This window comes from Mytilus galloprovincialis, chromosome 7 (genome assembly GCF_965363235.1).
Source record: "Mytilus galloprovincialis chromosome 7, xbMytGall1.hap1.1, whole genome shotgun sequence".
Lineage (NCBI taxonomy): Eukaryota > Metazoa > Mollusca > Bivalvia > Mytilida > Mytilidae > Mytilus > Mytilus galloprovincialis.
The window spans coordinates 43,607,308-43,629,255 of record NC_134844.1 but is presented as its reverse complement, the minus strand read 5'-3'; the positions used below and the strand labels follow the sequence as shown (position 1 = coordinate 43,629,255).

The 21,948-nt window shown below is 31.2% G+C and overlaps 1 protein-coding gene across 1 annotated transcript; it reads right to left on the bottom strand.

The window, feature by feature from the left end:
* Positions 1 to 1,373: 1,373 nt before the first annotated feature.
* LOC143083063 (uncharacterized) lies at positions 1,374 to 21,015 on the bottom strand. Its single transcript, XM_076259250.1, has 7 exons — positions 20,945 to 21,015; positions 14,893 to 14,978; positions 10,031 to 10,169; positions 7,197 to 8,167; positions 5,624 to 5,852; positions 4,839 to 5,063; positions 1,374 to 2,970 (listed from the first exon to the last, which is right to left on the bottom strand). Exons 2-7 carry the CDS (start codon positions 14,974 to 14,976, stop codon positions 2,741 to 2,743), a joined length of 1,878 nt encoding a protein of 625 aa, XP_076115365.1. The 5' UTR covers positions 14,977 to 14,978; positions 20,945 to 21,015; the 3' UTR covers positions 1,374 to 2,740.
* Between the last annotated feature and the right edge of the window lie 933 nt (positions 21,016 to 21,948).

Genomic DNA, 21,948 nt, shown 5'->3' with positions numbered 1-21,948 from the left:
ATGCAAATTAAAATGTAAGCTCCGCCCGATCAGTTGAAATAACATTGGTAATACAGGTAGTTACTTGTAAAAGAAAAATATAAATGTATAAATTGATCATTGTTTTACTATATCAAACTTTAGGTTTTTCTTAAAAAAAAAGAAAGCCAAACTGTTTTTTTGTAATAAAAAAAACCAAAACTAAATGTACAAATAGTTCAATGTTTATGATTAAAACAAAAATATAGCACTTTAAGATAACAAAACAACATTCATAAAAATAACAATAGTACGTACTAGTAAAAGAAGAATATAAATAAATGGATGGATCACTTTTTTTAATGTATAAAACTTAAGTTATTTTAAATTCAAATAATTTTGTTTTTAAGTTGGCAAGATTAGTAACAATATAACATAAGCTTGCATTAAGCTTTTTTTTTAATTGACATAACAAAACAATCAATCATATGGCATAACAGAATTGACATGTAAGTATTATAAAGTGTTACCACACAAAATGTCTCGCCTACATAATTGAATCAAATATTTTAATAATTGTTGATACTGCTGACACCAATGCCAGAAATCGTACGCCTAGGTCTGACTTCAGTAACTTTCATCACAGGTTAGACACATTTATTGAGGCATAAATATCTGAGAATTCTTGTCCCGAGTAGATTCAAAGGTTTAATGCCCTAATCTCTGTAGGATATCACATGTTTTGAGTACAAAATGCGTAAACAAATACACAAAAAGATGGATATCTAAGTATAAGAAATCAAATAATAGTTATCAAAGGTACCAGGATTATAATTTAGTACGCCAGACGCGCGTTTCGTCTACATAAGACTCATCAGTGACGCTCATATCAAAATATTTATAAAGCCAAACAAGTACAAAATTGAAGAGCATGGAGGATCCAAAATTCCTAAAAAGGTTGTGCAAAATACTTCTAAGGTAATCTATGCCTGGGATAAGAAAATCCTTAGTTTTTTGGTAAATTCAAAGTTTTATAAACAGGAAATTTATAAAAATGACCACATTATTGATATTCATGTCAAAACCGAAGTGTTGACTACTGGGCTGGTGATACCCTCGGGGACGAAATGTCCACCGGCAGTGGCATCCACCCAGTAGTGTAAATAGTTATCAAAGGTACCAGGATTATAATTTAGTACGCCAGACGCGCGTTTCGTCTACATAAGACAATTTTACAGTACAACTGTACTTAGATAGAAGCATGAGCTAATTGTATAAAACTAAGAATTGTCTGTGTTGTAAGACCTCACTGGGACCATTTAATGAAGAACTGCAATATAAAAAAGGAGTTCCTTTGCATTGGGTGTTATTAAGTACAGATAGGGCTTTTGTGTCATGAATTAATTAACCAGATTTCATATTTTCCATTTTACAATATAAACAGTTCAAAGGTACCAGGATTATAATTTAGTACGCCAGACGCGCGTTTCGTCTACATAAGACAATTTTACAGTACAACTGTACTTAGATAGAAGCATGAGCTAATTGTATAAAACTAAGAATTGTCTGTGTTGTAAGACCTCACTGGGACCATTTAATGAAGAACTGCAATATAAAAAAAAGGAGTTCCTTTGCATTGGGTGTTATTAAGTACATATAGGGCTTTTGTGTCATGAATTAATTAACCAGATTTCATATTTTCCATTTTACAATATAAACCGTTCAAACAAACCCTGCATTTTTCATCCAAACTATCTTTTTATCTTTAAGTATCACCTACTTTCTGTCTTAATTTGCTGTGAAGTCGAGTGAATACCCACCCAAAGATATTGAATCATACTAAATGCGTTTCAGCACATGTTTTTCTGGGACTACTGATAAATTAAGAGCGTTTCTTTGGCTGATGGTATGATTCTTACATGATATCCCCAGCAATGTGTACAGTTTCAAGAAAGTTCTATATACAGATTTTAACAAGCTTATATTTCACATTTTCATAGTTTTTATCACTAATAACAAACGGTAAAAGAAATAAAATATATAAATGCTTTATGATAAAAAGCAGTTAACAACATTCTACAAATTTAACAAAATATATTTTTGAGTGTATAAAAAACAATGAACTTTTCCACCATACACGTATAATAGGACTATCAATAAATTTACATTTTGATAAAAAAAAGTTATCCAAAACTACAGGTAGTGAGATCAAAGCTAACAAAACTATTATGTATAAAGTATGAAGAATCTAACATTAGAAAGAGTGCAAACATTAAACAAGGGGTACAATGGAATAACAAAATGTAAATGGTTAATATAAACTATAATAAGGGAATGAAGGAGGAGAACTGAAACATAATTTGGACAGATGTGTGCAAATACATATAATTGATGTCATGTATAATGAAACCTTAAATTTGTTCACGAAGAAATGAAAGAGGTGCTATGTAAAAAAAGAAGATGTGGTATGATTGCGAATAAGACTACTCTCCACAAGAGGCCAAATACCACAGAAATATAGTACATCATGTTAGTCAGATTCAAAGAAATGGCATGATAATTTGTTAAGCTGTTGAGGAACAGAGGTGAATATAAAAATTTGAAGGAAGGGGAAACATAAAATTAATCTAACGTATTTTGAAACTGACTAACCTAGAGTATTTTTTAAAATTTCCTTATTGCAATGGGAAAAGATTAGCTCCTATTGCTTATTCTTACTGAACAAATATCAATAAATGAGTAATTTTCATATGAACCAGAAAATTTTTCTAAACTTATGGGATCATTCGTTTAGTAAAAAGTTCACTATACTTGGCATCTGACAGACAGAACTATGCTCTTTTTCTGCGATGTCCTTCATACTTTGTAATGATGAAATCAAGTTTCTTGTCATCTGAATCCATAAGGCAGCGGAATTTTTCTCTGTACCTTGAACCACATGTTCAATGCCTAGTTCTATTTTTTTACGAATCTCCTGAACCTTTTCTGGTTCTTTTAAAGAGTATTTGTCACCTGAAATTATAAAATTTGAAAATAAATGGGGAAAAGTCCATGGACACAGATGATGCCCCGCTTGCATATAATATAAAGTTATAAAGGGACATAACTGACGAACGGTAAAACTGACGCTACTTAAATTTGTACTTGATCTGAGTTTTGTGGTATTAAGTATTGTGTATAAAAGAGGGACGAAAGATACCAGAGGGAAAGTCAAAATCATAAATCGAAAATAAACTGACAACGTCATGGCTAAAAATAAAAAAGACAAACTGACAAACAATAGTACACATGACACAACATAAAAACTAAGGAATAAGCAACACGAACCCCACCAGAAACCAGGGGTGATCTCAGGTGCTCCGGAAGGGTAAGCAGATCTTGCTCCACATGTGGCACATGTCGTGTTGCTTATGTAATAACAAATCCGGTAAATAGTCTAATTCGGTAGGTCACATTCATGAAAGTTCCGACGTAAGGGACATATTCGATAACTTTCATAACATTTTTTGAGGCAAGCATAAGTTAGAGAACGGAAACGAAAAATTCAGCAATTTTTCCATTTGTACAGGGGGCATAATTTTAGAACAGTAAAAGTGACACCACCAAAATTCAAACTTGATATGTATTTTGTGGTAACAACCATTGTGTACAAGCTTCATAACCTTTGGGTGAGGCTAACTTAAGTAAGAAAATGGAAACGAAAAATTCAGCACCTTTTCTATTTGTAAAGGGACATGACTTTAGAACGGTTAAAGTGGTAGCACCATAATTCAAACTCTTAAAATTTATGAGGATCAATGATTTATGAGGTTTATTAATTTATAGATCATAGTGACCCATCCAAAGCGATAAGCGGATTACCTGTTATCACAACCTATAGCACCTTTTTGTTTACATTTTGCAAATTTTAGTGACGAAATTGATTTGAAAAACTTTCGTCATTTCGAAAACCTTGACGAAAATTACGAGCGCTAGTAAAATCACTGCCGGGGCAAGTTGATCTCATTTTCATGGTTCAATGGCCAATGTTAAGTTTTTGTGTTTTAGTCTGTTTTACTAATACTAATAGCAATAGGTCTACTATATTTGGCATGTATAATAGTTGTAAGGTCAACATGTTTGTCCTACAGGATTTATCTGACCTTGACCTCATTGTCATGGATCTTTGAAAATGTAAATGTGATTTATGTAATAAAACCTTTTATTTTCAAGACTTCCAACATAAAATCAATAGTAAGTTAAGCACCCGAGACACTTCAGCGTGTGCACTCTTGTTAATGAAAAATACGATTTTTAAAAAAAAATATAGTCGAATAATGTATAATATCATTATATATCGGTAAAACGGAACAGCCAAAAACAGCAACGTGTGTATAGAGCTTTCAAAATTACCATATTTTTTCTTTTTAGAATCGAAATAATTCATGGCAGCAGTAGATTTATTTTCCTTTAGCCATGTGTTGGGCCTTTATATTCGTATTTACCATTCGTTATTGCTCGGAATAAAATAATAATAAAAAAAAAGATGCACAATCCATGATTAAACGGAAACAAATCTACAGCTCCCATTGATTATTTAATAAGAAAAATCTTGCAAGTTAAAGATTTGTTGGAAATGGCCTGGGCCGTGATATTTGAATTTTATCAAGAGCGCCAACGAGGGATAAATAAACGAATATCACGGCCCAGGTCATGTGTAAATTTACAACAAATCTATGGCTTCCATGAAATATTTCGAATTTGATAGGACAAATACGGTCATTAAAAGATAGAAGCGAGGGTTAATATCCCGTGTGTGTGACTGTTTTTTTTAACCTTAAAGCGAGAGAAGCACGTCAATAGAATTCTTAATTACTCGTTTCACACCATTCAATAATTACTTGGAGTTGTAATCAACAGCGCTAAAATAAGAGCTTGTTCTTTCTTTGTAAGATTTAGATTCTGTATTCCTTTACAAAACTCTGTCCACACTTTAAGTAATTCTTCAGGCATCCATCCAACAATTTCTTTGATGTTATATGTTTGACCAGAGAACAGCATAACCGTTTCTGTATCTGGATCACAAGCTTCGTGTATGACAAAGAAGAAGCATTCTGACCTTGAAGCTGCAAATGAAACAAGGTTGAATTATTGAATTATTAATAAACAGAGGCTTACATTACTTTTAACAAGGTTGACCTTTTACATTCATATTCAACAGTGGCTGCTTTCTTTTTAACAAGATTGATTGATTACATTCACATTTAACAGAGGCTTTTATACCTTTCAACAAGGTTGAACTATTGAATTATAATTAAACAGAGGCTTTCATTCCTTTTAACAAGGCTGACCTTTTACCTTCATATTCAACAATGGCTGTTTTCTTTTTAACTAGTTTAACTGATTACATTCACATTCAACAGAGGCTTCTATTCCTTTTACCAAGGTAGACCTATTAAATTCACATTTAACAGAGATTTTCATTACTTTTAACAAGGTTGGCTAATAAATTCATATTCAACAGATTCTTTTATTCCTTTAAACAAGTTTAATCTATTGCATGTGCTTTTATTCTTTTTAACAATGTTGACCTTTTTACATTCTCATTTAACAGATGCTTTTATTCCTTTTAACAAGGTTGACCAATAACAATCACATTTAACAAGTACTATAGTAAATTCAATACCTTTTAACAAGGCTGCTTGATCACATGGTAATAATGTACAGAATCCTGGAATTCTTTTAGCAAAGTCAATGTATTGATGCACTATGACTGTATACCAGCTAATGAGGTCATCTGTTTGTTTCATTCTGCCATCAGCATCAATTTTTGTTGTTTTGTAGAAGTTATAGTATTCTCTGTCTGGTAAACTCTTCAGGTCACCAAATACTTCCTGCTTCGCTTTGAACTCTTCCTGCATATCATAATGTTTAAACATGACAATAGTAACCATATTATTAAACATATATGTATAAATCAACTCTATCCATAAGATGACAGCAAAATGCAAAATCGCTAATGTAAAACAATCAATATCATAAAGCTTGGTTATGGAACACACATGTGTTCGTGTGAAAGGGGAATGGAACATACATTTTTTATTATCAAAGGGGGATGGAACATACATGTTTTATTGTCGTCAAGGGTGAATGGAGCATGCATATTTTCCTGTCACGGGTAAATGGATCATACATGTTACCTGTCAAGAGTGAATGGAACATACATGTTTTTCTGTCATGGGTGAATGGAACATACATGTTTTCCTGTAAAGGGTGAATGAAACATACATATAACCTATCAAGAGTGAATGGAACATACATCTTCCCCTATCATGGGTGAATGGAACATACATGTTTTCCTGTCATGGATGAATTGAACATACATGTTTTCCGGTTAAGAGTGAATGATAAATAAATAGAACATACATGTTTTCCTGTGATATGTGTAGAATGGAGTCATAGCATTTTGATTTCTCACTTTATTATTCATAAAAAAATCATCATGTTGGATATCTTGAATTAGTTTTTACTCAATAAAAGTTTCTCCAATCAAAAACGGATCTACATGACGAGTCTGTTTAAATATCATTGACAAAAATTTAAAGGGTATATGATTTAAAATTTACTGAATTAATTATTATGATGCACTTACTATCTAATGAGTGGTACGAATGAACTACTGAAATATATACTTATTTCAAGCTTGATAATATATGAAGATATTGAGAAATTATAAGATAAAGTTGTTAATTAAATCATGAGTATCACAAACTTATCAAATTTCAATATTTTTTTAAAGATGCGATTAAAACCAAACATCATTTACTTGTCAACATTATATATTGCTTAGGCAGCAACCATTTAATTTATTACAATCTATTTTTTTCGCGACAAGTCGGAAACAATTTTTTTCTTTCAATTTTAGCATTACATATAGTGACAGCTGAGGGTGAAACAAACAATTTTTTTTTCTCAGAATCAAAAACAAATTATTTTTTTCTCCCCCCCCCCCAGAAAATCAAATGGTTGCTGCCTTAATGAAATAGCTTGATCATGATAGCTGAACGTCGCTTTATGTGTACTTTTTATAAAAAAAATCAAATATTTCATACAGTATGTATTTTATCATTTGAATTATATGAAAATGACTAACTTAACCTATCTACATCCGAACTCCGAAACAGCGGTTACGTCCTCTTTACTATCCTGATATATAGTGAATCCATTGTTTCGGATTTTAATCTACGTTATCTACTTACTGATCCTTCTTTCAATTTCTGTTTCACTTCATCTGCTGAGTATTTAACATTGAAGACCTGGATACAGTTCATAGCATGAGTCAAGAAAAATACAATCCCATCGATGTCAGTACATGCACCATCACCTAATTCTACTTGTGACAGACGATGTTCAAGATTTTCAAATATACAATCATCACCACAAACTTCTTTACCGACATCCAACCATTCCTTGTTCATAGACTCAACATCACCATTATGATTATTTATACTATTTCTAATATGCTGTATTGTTTTACTTTCATCACAATCAGACGAAAAGATTGAGTTTTTACACAAATTACTCAGATTTTTCGTTGCAGAGGAATGATCTTCGACCCTCTCACCAGGCAGTAAAGATTCATGAACCTGGAAACACAAATGATTTGAACCGCTAGAAGAATGAACTTGATCCCCTTCACCAGGCAATGAAGATTCATGACCCTGTAAACATGAATGATGTGAACTGCTAAAAGAATGAACTTTAACCCTCTCAAAAGGCAATGAAGATTCGTGACCCTGGAAACATGAAATATTTGAGATGCTATCGATGAATGATGAATTTTCAGCACCAAACACAAGATTTTTATCTGCCACTGGATGTTTTATCTTTTGAAGTGCTGTTCCACATTCCATCCCGTTGAGTTGTGTTGGTATGGCAGTTATGTTCTGCGCTTCACCAATTCCAAGTGTGAGAAGAGTTTCCTGATTTTCAAAATTGAGATTTGGAGATTGACTCTCATCATGTGATTTTGGCTTCATAATTATAGGATCTCTGTTTATTTCATCTGGTTGTTTATCTTCACTAGAACCATGTTGTAGCAGTTCATTGCTTACTACAACTATCTGGTTTGTTGTATGGTTTGTTTGTTTTCCTTTCTCTTCCTGCCTATCTTTGTATTCAATCAGTCTTTCTGCTTTCTCATTTATTGTAACTCTCCCCATCTGAATAGCTGAAATCAGATTTGTTTTTCTTAAACAGAAATGAAACGACAGGTCTAAATTTTTTAATCCTAGCCCCCCCTAAAAATCAAATGGTAGCTCCCTAATATAACAATGGCCATTTTCCTGACTTGGTACAGGTCATTTTAAGAAAAAATGGTGGGTTGAACCTGGTTTTGTGGCTAGCCAAGACCTCCCGATTTTATAGCAATGTTAAATATAACATTAAAATGACAACATTACATGACAGGACTACAATACAAATAAATGGGAGAACATACAGGACAGAGAAACACACAAATAGCTATCAAAGGGTACCAGGCTATAATTCAATACGCCAGACGCGCGTTTCGTCTACATAAGACTCATCAGTGACGCTCAGATCAAAAAAGTTCGAAAGCCAAAACAAGTTAAAAGTTAAAGAGCATTAAGGACCAAAAATTCCAAAAAGTACACAACACTATATATAAGCATAGTTGACTTAACTACTAGAGGAAACCACAAAAACGGTCAGAACTGAAATGGGAATGTGCACAACTATACATTATGACAGACAGAATTGAACGATTCAACTACTGTCATAAAATTCATAGTTGCTAGCTTCTTATATCTCGATTTAAGAGGATTTGTTTAGTTGAAGATTTACCATAGAACCCGCTGTTTTTCGATGATATTTTCTTTTAATTTTCGCAAAGTATGAAATAAGGAGATTAACGTTCGAAACAGTCTTACTTTCAACATAATGATTTATGTATTATTACATGAAACAATATTTTTCACGTTTGAGCACTTGATATTATGAACACAAACCATGATCTGATGAGAAATGGACAGATTTTATAGGACAAACAAATAAATATGATCACATTTAGTTAAATAACACGAAAAGTACAAAAATGTAATACAAAACCTTCGGTTGATATCTTTTAGAAGTCAGCACTTCGGTGTTGACATCAAATCAATTATATGGTCATTTTTATAAATTTCCTGTTAACATAACTTTTCAACAGAATTTTTCGAAATTCTTTTTTTATCCCGGTAATAGAGTACCTTAGCTGTCTTTGGCACAAGTTTTTGGAATTTTGGGTCATCAATGCTCTTCAACTTTGAACTTGTTTGGCTTTATACCTATTTTGATCTGAGCGTTACTGATGAGTCTTATGTGGACGAAACGCGCGTCTGGCGTATTAAATTATAATCCTGGCACCTTTGATAACCATTTACACCACTGGGTCGATGCCAGTTCTGGTGGACATTTCGTCCCGAGGGTATTACCAGCCCAAAAGTCAGCAATTCGGTGTTGACATGGAATCAATTATATGGTCATTTTTATAAATTTCCTGTTTACATAACTTTGCTTTTTTTCAAAAAACAAACGTTTTTTTTTTATCCCGGTAATAGAAAAACTTAGCCGTCCTTGGCACAAGCTTTTGAAATTTTGGGTCATAAATGCTCTTCAACTTTGAACTTGTTTGGCTTTATACCTATTTTGATCTGAGCGTCACTGATGAGTCTTATGTGGACGAAACGCGCGTCTGGCGTACTAAATTATAATCCTAGTACCTTTGATAACGTATTAAATAATTTCATCATAGATACCAGTATTAAAATTTTATAATTCCGCCAGACGCGCGTTTCGTCCACATAAGACTCATCAGTGACTCTTAAAAGTACGAAGTTGAAGAGCATTGACGACTAAATATTCCTAAAAGTTTTGCCAAATACAGCTATGGTAATCTGCTTAAAGAATTCAAAATTGATTATTAGAAATGAATGCGCTTTCTCTAATATACAAGATTTAAATGAGGTTAAGCACCTTCAGAATAATAAAAAAAATGCTATCTATACATAACAAAGAAGTCAATACGTTTTACCTTCAAAAGACATTCCAACCTCTAAACATTTCCTCTGTCTACACCCAGAACATTTTCCTCTCGTTTGTGTAATATGACACTCGTGTTGTAATTTACATTCATATGGTGATTTTCTTATAAATGCTCTCCTAAAAAATCTCTGAAAATATTAAGGAATAATTAAATCATTCTTGTACTTTTGAAAACAAGATCTATGTATATAACAATTTTAACGAAATTAGTTGCTGTAACTAAGTTACTTCCTTATTTCAAGTCATCTAATCCACAAATAACATAATGTTCTTCTTTGATAATGTAATGTGTTGTATCATGCACTGCTATCTTATATTGTCAAATCTATGATGAGATTCTTCTGTGGCCCTGGGTAGTTCATCTAATGTTTCTCTAGCCTGACAACACTGAGGTTGTGAGGTTCAAAACTGTTTCTCTAGCCTGACAACACTGAGGTTGTGAGGTTCAAATCTGTTTCTCTAGCCTGACAACACTGAGGTTGTGAGGTTCAAAACTGTTTCTCTAGCCTGATAACACTGAGGTTGTGCGGTTCAAAACTTACAGTGGCAGGTGCCTTTGACTTAAACATACCTGCCAACTTTTCAAAATGCCCATGAGGGTTTTGTGTTCAAGATTGCTGTCATAGTCATAAAAAACATTCAAGAAGGCCTTCAAATACATTTTAGTGTTGTTTTTTGGCTTCTTCATACTTTTATAAGCCTAATGTCAATGTAAAATTAATTGTTTTGTTTAAAATTGTGGACAAAATTGCTCTTTTAAAATTTCAATTTGGGAGCCTCTATGGGGGAAATCCCCCAGCAAATAGTGACAGTTGGCAGGTATGCTTACATCTTAATTGACTACTATTGTCAGTTTTCCTGCTGAAATTCCGTTGTTCCCTCTCTGAACTTCGGCTATCTTTACAATTCACAAGAGTGCACACGCTAAAATGTCTCATCTGTTTTACTTACCATTGAATTCATGTTAACAGTTTGTAATATGAAGGTTTAATTGCAAGTAACATAAAAACTAAACATTAACGAATTTTCCATGTAAAAAAGTTCAGACGAAAACTGCCAGACAGTCATTTACACCTTGCAATCATTATGTACACCAAATATAATGGTGCTATTGATAATAGTACTTGAGAAACAAATAAAACTACAAAATATCAACATTGATCAATGAACCATGAAAATGAAGTCAGGGTTATATAAACCCTGCCAGACGGACATGTCACTCCTTTGTACTATGAACATCAAAATTATTTCATTTCTCCTTACATACTGTTCTAACGCCTGTACATGAATTTTATCTAGCACTAATTGTTAACAAGTAGTTTTATTGTTGATATTTACCCAATATAAACCAAGTGTTAGATAAGTGTTATTGATATTAAAGAAATTTCTTGGTATTCCTAAACAGAAGATTTAATACACACATAAGAAGAAGTATACTTAACAACAAAATTATTTCCATTTATCTGTGTATAATTTAAAAGTGATGATTTTTTTTAAATTGTTTAACATTTCAGAGTGGTATCATATTTTAACTTTGTTTAAACCTGTTTATTTACTTTTGACCTTAATTATTTATCCCTTCTTATTTTTATTAACTATGTATTTGCATGCAGGTATCACAGATCAAATTTCATTGTGTGTTAATTTGCGTTTTTTTATTAAGTTAAGCCTTCAAATTAATATTTTAAAGTGTGTCTTTCTATGTTGTGATGTTAACTATTGTTTCAATAAAGGGAGAAGGCTTGGTTCCATTAAAACGTTTAATCCCTCTGCAAATGTTTGGACCTGTCCTAAGTCAGGAATCTGATGTACAGTAGTTGTAGCCTGTTTATGTAGTTCATACGTGTTTCTCGTTTCTCGTTTTTATATAGATTAGACCGTTGGCTTTCCCCTTTGAATGGTTTTACACTAGTAATTTTTTGGGTCCTTTATAACTTTCTGTTCGGTGCGAGACAAGGCTTCGTGTTGAAGGCCATACCTTGACCTATCATGGTTTACTTTAATAAATTGTGACTTGGATGGAGAGTTGTCTCATTGGCACTCATACCACTTCTTCCTATATATATGTACACCTTACGACCTTTCAATACACCACATATAGACATATTGCTTATAGTATCTGATAAACTGACAAATTAAGAAAACTTATCATTGGCCCATGTAACAAGAAAATAAGGTCAAGGTGATATGCACCTTACCAGACAGATATGTACCTCACAATTGTTCCATTCACTAAAAAAAAGTGACCTATTGCTTATAGTATCTAAGGAATAATCCAAACCACAAAAACTGAAAATTGTCCAACGAACCATGAAGTTGATGTCAAGGTCAGATGAAACCTGTCAGTCGGACATGTAAAACTTACACCATACACCAAATATTGTTGAACTATTGCCTATAGTGTCTGAGATACGAACTTGACCACGTAACTTTAACCTTAATCACTGATCCATGCAATAAGGTCGAAGTCAAATCAATTCCACCTGACGGACATGAATAGGTTGCAAGGAACCCATATGCCAAATGTAGTTACCTTGTTACTCGTAATAAGTAAGTATTTCACTTTTTTCAAGCAGTCACTGGACCATGAAAATGCGGTCAAGGACAATGGACATATGACAGATGGAAAACTCGTAGCATAAGGTCCCTGCACACAAAGAATGAAGCATCCAGGTAACAACCTTCTGAAATTTAAATTTTTAAACAAATATTTTACGCTGTATCCGCCTCTGCCAGATTGTAATAGCTATGACTCGCATACTGCGACTTTCTTCTAAGGGGCGACAAATACTGACATAATATAGCAAACAGTGATAAAAGTGGTATTAAACACCAACAACCAATCAAATCTGTAATAAAATCTGCTGTACAAATTCTACATCCTTATAAAGCATCTTGATCTAATAATATAAACAATAAACTTTTGAAAATAGGCACTGTAAAGTAGCAATAATTTTATAGATAATATCAAATAAACCTGTGTAGAAATACTTTCAATTTTTAAAAAATAAGAAAGTTCATTTATGTCTAACAATAGACTAATATCATTTATAACTTGTGTTGGAAAAATAATGGAGTGAGTTGTCTCTAAACCTGTATTCTATCAATTACTATGAAATAAACTAATATATGAATATCAGTCTGATTTTCTTTCAAATATATAATTACAAATTTAAATTTGTATCCCAAACTCATTTGAAAATAAGTGACATTTCTTCATATGATTTTTTTTTTAAACTTTCAATAACATTTGACATCAAGTATTTTTATACTTCACGTTAAAATGACATATTTTGATTGAGTAACACGAGGGTGTTAATTCACTCTATTACATGGCTGAGCGGGTGACATTGTTTTTAATGTCACCCTCTCGTCCAGACCAATCCAAAATCGACAATTTAAAGGACAATGGATTGAATTTACATCAAGTAATTTAATACAATGCTATAAGTTCTACGTTTTGGCGCAGATTTTTTAATTTTGACTATCAAAATAAAAAAGTAAAACATCATTGTTATTTTTCCTAATACGCGTAACGTTGTTATGTACGTGACGTCATAGAAAATACTTTTGAAATATAATTAATCTGTAAAAGACAATAATGATAGTACATGCAGTATAATGAATTAAAAAACATATAGCTGAGAGGGTGATAGAGCAGATTGGCCGCGGGTGACAATGTTTTCTAGGGGTAACAATCTGCTGTATTAGCCTCTCAGCTATGTGTAATTTATATAATATTACATAAAATAATGTCTTATGATATTGAGGGCAATTTATTGTAATGTATTGGTAGTCACATGAACAACATACAACAGTAGTAATTATCAAACAATTATCCTATGAACTTTGCAATGTTTCAGCTGGTGTCTCATAGGTTTCAATATAAGGACCTCTTTTATTTATCATTTATATAAATGATTTACTGAAAACCTTCTTGATGTAAAATCATTTGCAGATGGCACATTTCTGAGCTTCTCTGATAATGACATGTTACAGATAGAATCAGTAAAAGGTCACATCCTGAGTGATCTGAACATTTGTCTAAGAAATGGTTGACACTCTTTTTAAGTTTCTTAACAAGTGAGAATTTGGCATCACTTGATATCAACTTGAATCAAGCAATATCCAATTCTGAATAAATGGGAATCTTATTTCTCTTTTTGTTAAATGTATAATTCTGCAATACACTGTTCTCGTCTTTGGCATCTAAAGAGTTTGACGTCCTAAGTCTGCTTCTGGCATCAATGGTTAACATCAGACATTTTTTAAGCTTGTTTAGACTACAGAATAGAATCAATTTGACAAAAACAAAAAAGATTTTCATTTTCATAATAATGAAGAAATCCCATATCTCCACTGCCATTGAGGAAAAGATATATGTTGTGACTGAAAAAAGTCATAATCGATCTAATGAATAGACCATGGAAAAGTGGCAATTTCGTACCAATTTGCAGGATAGATCAACCAAATTAACCTATTTTTTTTATCACTTATTTATACTCATTCCTTTTGCATATCAAACCACTTAAAAATGTGTTTAAACTAAAACTAAACTATCAAATCCATCGTTTGAAATGTATGAACTTTGTTTGCTGACATTTAACAATCTTACTTTATAAGGATCTCATTTGAAAATTTCTCGATATATGTCATGTTGCATCACATTCTTATAAATTTACAAGAAGTTTATGTTTTTTATATTTTTTTAATCGTTTCAAAACTTAAAAATGTATAAGAAGGTAGCTAGGCAGCATCAAACAATCTAAATTTAATTTTTGGCCTTATCATGAATCTTTTGTATGATTCACATATTATCAATAAAAATTCAAATGTTATATACACACTCACTTTACATGATTCACAAGTCATCACCCCATAATGGAGACCCGAGCTTCTTCCATCACATACTTTACAAGGAGGTAACTTGTCCATTCCTTAAATAAAAGAAAACAATAGGGTCTGAAACTGTACCACTAGCACAAGTATGATTGATTAAGGTAGCACAATAGAAAGATTTTTTAACTCCAACTCCCAAGTTTTGAAATGCTGTAACTTTCTTAATAATGCTTGAAAATTTATAAAAGTGGTAGTTTTGGATAGCTAACAGATTACTCTTTCAAATAAATGCAATGTTAGTATTATGCAACAATTATGTCACCAATTATAATGTTAACTGTGTCTAAAATATTTTTTACCAAATTTCCACTTTCAAATGAAATTAGCTTCTGCATAGGTATCCCTAGAGGGTTGATTTTATTATATGTTGTTCCTATGACCATTATCTACAAAAGAGTGTCTCAGATTTCAGATAGAATGTATAGAACAAATTTTACACCTAATTAAACATTATCTTCTTTTATGTGGTTAGGATGTTTACACTAATTAGAGATTTATGAGAGAATGGAACACCATAGAGACAATCTGAGACATCCTTTTGAAGCCCATGATGTGTTGATTAAGATTCCGTTGAAATTTTCTATATAGTTAAAGAGATGATAGAGCTAAATTCATTCAAGTGAACTTACCCAGATTTTGCCACTAATTACATAATAATTGATTACATAATGATTGCATAATAAAAATATTGCATTCATTTAAAAGATTAATCTTTTATCTATCTATATATACTTCTTTTATTATTTTCTATGCATTCATAAAAAAGTTACAGCATTTCAAAGGTTAGTGATTGGAAGTAAAACAATCTTTGTATTGTGCTACCTTAATACCGATGAAAACACTGCATATTTATTGAACATCAATTTCTAAATTTTACCTGCCAATTTTTCAAAATCCCCCTAAACGAAACAAGATATTATGCTCCTGTTATATTGTCATAAATCATTAATTATACTGTTGCCTCAATTCAAAAGCATGTATGAGCTTAAATACCCTTTTAGCTCATTTTAATGCCTGTTTTGAGGTGTTCAGATTATACGATGAAGAATTTCAAAATTCATGTCAACACCTCTCATTGGGGAAATCCCACAAAAATAGTGAAAGTATGAAGTTTGAATATTGACGAAAGGAATTGATTTAGTTTTTTAAATCTATTAATACAAAAGTTTCTTCCAATTCCAGTCACCATGAATATTTTATGTATTTTGCAGACCATTTCAAAATAATTATTTTTTATGTGTGTGAATCAATTTTGAATAGGAAAATCAATAAAAAAGATCATCAACTTATTGTTTATAATAAAGTGTATATGATAAGGATTTTTTCAATATCGCACACAGTATCAACACTCAACCACTATAATCCCTCTATATAATCAGAGCTCTTGTTATTATATTGGTGTCGTTTCGGTTTGGTATGGGTGTGTAATGAAAAAGCCATATCATATTCTCCATATAGTCAATAAGGGAAGTAATATTTCCAATTTTAGAGTTCATTCAGTTTTTACGAGTACAATCAAAAACTTCCATTGTTTTACATTGATTAAAAGTAACCCTCCTTAGAATAATGTAAATCGGTTAAACAAATTAGATGAGGCATATACTAAGAATGGTGAATAAATAATTTAATCTTTCTTATGACTTATAAGAAAACCATGGTCAAACAAAGCATGACATATACACACCCTTTGTTTGTTTTATGCGTTAAGGGCATACGATACAGTTACAGGGGAGGTAATGACGTTGCTAACGCAGATTGTTATTTTCGCGACGTCAAACTATGACTTATTGGGAAAAGATTATGTTTTCGACTGATTTTTATCATTCAAAGTTGAAAACGAGTTCATGAACCCCTCTTTTTAAAAATGCCATTCTGTTTGATTATGCAAGAAGATCATGTGTACCAATTTTCATTAAAACTTAAATAGTGCATTTTTTTTTAAATTTGATAAATGTACAGCAAACAATGATTTTTTTTCTACATTCATGAACATTTGATAAATATGAGTTATTTCTGAAAAAAAAGTATAAATATTTAGGATGTTTATAAAATACAGAAATTACAAGTTGTTTAACAAAAAACAAATTGTGTTTACCTTTTAAAACAAAAAAGTTATGTCTTTCTTTCGAAAGGGAAAATACGGCCACAAATCCGAATTTTGAGCAAATATACAAAATTTCGACCTCATTTTACTGAAAAAGTAGCACATGAACGTATATTTTTTATTACATATTTGATTTATTCAGGTAAAAATTAGTCTATATGGAAATTTTTATCAAAATGTAAATACGGCATCAAAACTGTATCGTATGCCCTTAAATTAAAGCACTGCACTTTTATCTGTTCTCTTAAAAAAAAAAGAGGGACGAAAGATACAGTCAAACTCATAAATCGAAAATAAACTGACAAGGTCATGGCTTAAAATGAAAAAGACAAACAGACGAACAATAGTACACATGACACAACATAGAAAACTAAAGAATAAGCAACACGAACCCCACCAAAAACTAGGGGTGATCCCAGGTGCTCCGAAAGGGTTAGCAGATCCTGCTTAAAATAAGTTAATCTGACAATTTAAATACATATATACCACTAAATGAAAAAGAAAGTCACACCTGGAAGATTTTGAATGGTTAATAAAAACTAAAAAACTTAAATGAAAACATTTTGATTCCCCGAGGGTATCATCCGCCCAGTAGTCAGCACTGCTGTTCTGTCATGAATTATCATTGATATGGTCATATTTACAAATAGGTTTTCAAAACTTTTGAAGTTTTGAAATTTTGAGGCTTTTCTACCTCAGGAATATATAACCTTACCTGTATTTTACAAAACTTTTAGGTACTCAATGCTCTTCACTTCATACTTTATTTGGCCTTTTAACTTTTTTTGGATTCGAGCGCGTCACTGATGAGTCTTTTGTAGACGAAACGTGCGTCTGGTGTAAATACAAAATTTAATCCTGTTATCTGTGATAAGTTTATTTTTTATTAAAACTTCAAGCACTAGTATGCACATTCATGCATTCTGTGTTAACTGATTAGAGATATGAAAAAGTATGCATCAGTCGGTACACATCTTTAAACTCCATACACTTGTATGCTTATTCGTGCATGATGTGTTTACTGATAAGAGATATAGTATAATGTACATGCATCAGTGAGCAAATATTTCTAGCTCACCTGGCCGGAAAATCCAAGTGAGATTTTCTCATCATTTGGCTTCCGTCGTACATCGTGCAATCAGTGTACATGTACATCATGCATTATAAGCCGTGATCCTGGGGCCATTGGAAATTGAATGTTGCTTTATGCTAGTTCATTATAGGAACTTTTTTCAAATGAAATATATACAAAAAAAAATAAGACTATACGAAAAAACAGCAACACAACAGATACCTTGTTTAATAAAATTAAGATACTGAATGGAAAGTACGACCCAGAAACAAGTACATTTCTCAAATTTATATGAAACACAGAAAAAAAAACCCATGAGAGTAAATAGTAACAAAATCATTCCCAAACTATTCGAAAAAAGTTTGATGGAAAATTGCTTTGCTGTAAAAATCATCAAAATATGGAACAAGCTATCAGATAAGGTTATAAAAGAGGGACGAAAGATACCAAAGGGACATTCAAACCATAAATCTAAAACAAACTGACAACGCCATGGCTAAAAATGAAAAAAGACAAACAAAAAACAGCACACATGACACAACATAGAAAACTAAAGAATAAACAACACGAACTCCCCAATACACTCAGGTGCTCCGGAAGGGTAAGCAGATCCTGCTCCACATGTAGTACCCGTCGTGTTGCTTTTGTGATAACAAATCCGTTAAATAGTCTAATTCGGTAGGTCACATTCATGAAAGGGATATAAAAGTCCCATCAATGAACGCTTTTAATAATTGACTGGAAAAGCATTGAAAAAACGGTGAAATCTTTTATTCTAATTATTGAGCTAATTTAACCGGAAGCAACAGAAATAACAGAGATCAACACATAATAAATGAGTCTGGTGAAGAGACCACACACGTATACAACGTCTTCAAATTACTAAAATCGGTTACGACCGTAAGCATTTTTTCTATGTTTGTTTAATGTTTTATAGATTTAATTTTGATTAATATATTGGTTATGTGGATTTTAATGGCAAGCAATCATCATTTTACCATAAAAAAAAAACAGTTTCTATTTAAACAGATATTTTAAACATGGTTGAAAAAATTACTTTAAAAAGCTTATTTTATAGTTGCAGGCCGTCAATGGAAAACAAAAAATGTTGCGAAAGAAAACTTAAAAAGGTCTGCAGTTAAAAATTAATTAAGTTTTTAAAATTTATTTTGGCGTATACCAAATCTGACAGAGGCAGTTTCAATCTAAAGGATTTTTTTCACAAACTACTAACATGAAATTCTTAAAAAAAACACTGTTTTGGCATAAATGATTATACCTTGATCTATATTGCGTTATAAATCACATGTATATCAAATACTAAGTATGTTGACCGAAACACTTTTTAAGAAATGATCAGACAATTAAAGCATCATTTATAATTGTCTTGAAAAAGAGTCTTGCATGCTCTATTAAAAAAAAATGACATGGATCGTAAAAACAGACCCCATAGGGTGAGAGGAAACCGACAATCTTTTTCTCATGCGCGTGCTATTTAATCTCATTAATGGGTTTATCAATCAATGCCTACTATAAAAGAAAATGAGGTAAATCTGAGTGCGATAAGAACTATGGGTAATCAGTTTAATGGAAAAATATATTTTTAACTTTCAAATGCAAATTAAATGTATTTTTTCTGGATAATTGATGAATTTAGAATTATAATTTTTCCCTCATCTTGTTTGTAGGTTGTTTGATTGTCTAAGACTAAAATAAAATACAAAAAAAAAGCATTTCAGAATATTTTGAAAATATAAAAATTGGAATTTTTTAGGGGACTACTGAAATTAAGTCATATAAGTGTCATTAATAATGATTTGGTTCAAAATAATAAAAATAAAAACACTGAAGTTTTTAACTTGTCTTTTACATTTAAGTGCATTTATTATCGATCAATATAGCATACTCCATATGATATAAAAAAGGACACAAAGCTTATCTTAACTTCTTTATTTCTTTTTTGGTTGTATTTGTCTTTTTTTACTTTACTTATTATTGTGATTTTGGATAATAAGACAAAACTATGAGGTTAATTATTGTGATTTGGATAATCAGACAAAACTATGAGATTAATTATTGTGATTTTGGATAATCAGACAAAACTATGATGTTAATTATTGTGATTTTGGATATTAATCAGACAAAACTATGAGGTTAATTATTGTGATTTTGGATAATCAGACAAAACTATGAGGTTAATTATTGTGATTTAGGATAATCAGACAAAACTATGAGGTTAATTATTGTGATTTTGGATAATCAGACAAAACTATGAGATTGATTATTGTGATTTAGGATAATCAGATAAAACTATGAGGTTAATTATTGTGATTTAGGATAATCAGACAAAACTATGAGGTTAATTATTGGGATTTTGGATAATCAGACAAAACTATGAGATTGATTATTGTGATTTTGGATAATCAGACAAAACTATGAGGTTAATTATTGTGATTTTGGATAATCAGACAAAACTATGAGGTTAATTATTGTGATTTTGGATAATCAGACAAAACTATGAGGTTAATTGTTGTGATTTAGGATAATCAGACAAAACTATGAGGTTAATTATTGTGATTTAGGAAATGCTTCATACAAACAATGCTATCATTAACCACCGTACATAACAAGGGACAGTCGTGTTACAGAACAAAATAAAAACATGTACTGATTATAATTCGTATATTGAGTTATTATTATAGTCAGTAGACTAACATTATGATTAACACTGTATATCATTACAGTAAATATACTTTAAAAAGATGCTATTACACTTTAATATATATATATATTTCCCCAAAAATTGAAAAATCAAAACAAATAATTACCTGTTAAATCCAGGACTTGCACTGAGATATTTTCCCATACAATACTACAGTAAACCTACAACGACTATGGTGGTTTTTATCGACCTTGTTTACTCATCAGGGTCGGTCACAGTAAATCTGACAAATTTACATATATTGGAATAAACAAGTCACACCTGGAAGATTTCGTTTGGTAAATGTTGAATTTTTAAATTTCTTTGTAAACAAAAATTCACCTTTATAAAAAAAACAAAGAAAAAATAAAGAAATATAACTTCACATTTTTCTGACCAAAAATTAGCATTATTAATTTATCATTTCATCATTAAAAGAAAACTTATTAATAGAAAAAACTCCTTTACTTTCATAAAAACAAAGAACAAATAGACTCCACATATAATGTATATATTTTGTCTCTTTGACACATTCCCCATTTCCATTCTCAATTTTATATATTTCATATCCAAACAGCCTATGCCTTAAACTCATTTTCTGCAATGTATCAAACAGCTGTGTCTATCAAATATATTATATATCTTCTGTTTAGTGTATATAACTATTATGCATACAAGTGTGTATAACTCATTATGTTCATGTGCAAATAGGAAAAAAATGAAATTTAATATAAAAAACTATATATATTCTCAAAACCTGTGCATTTGTTATACTTGATTATTATTGTAGGTATAATACTAACAAAAACTAACAACTGTATAAATATGTGTATTTACTAATATTAACGAGGCCGGGATAAGGTACCGGTACTTGATGTTTTAAACTAACAAATGTACAGATTTCAATAAAATATGATTAATCTTAAAAAATTATCATTTGCACTAATTATTAATGTTCAATTTTTCCTTCAATTTTTAACAAAATTGCATATCAAGGACAAATTTTTACCACGAACTTTAACTAAATTCAGACAAAATTGCAAAAAATCAACAAAGCATTTATTAGAGGGAGGGACACACAAGGAATAAATACCCCATAAACAAATAATACTTTATAAATTGTTAATTGGA

What these genes read in the sequence shown, in the direction of transcription:
- LOC143083063 (XM_076259250.1), bottom strand. Translation starts at nt 14,976, where the DNA reads ATGGACAAGTTACCTCCTTGTAAAGTATGTGATGGAAGAAGCTCGGGT. An exon ending in TCAAGCAGCCTTGTTAAAAG is followed by an intron (nt 5,064 to 5,623) that starts GTATTGAATTTA and finishes TTTCATTTGCAG; the next exon opens with CTTCAAGGTCAGAATGCTTC. An exon ending in GCTGTTGATTACAACTCCAA is followed by an intron (nt 2,971 to 4,838) that starts GTAATTATTGAA and finishes TTATAATTTCAG; the next exon opens with GTGACAAATACTCTTTAAAA.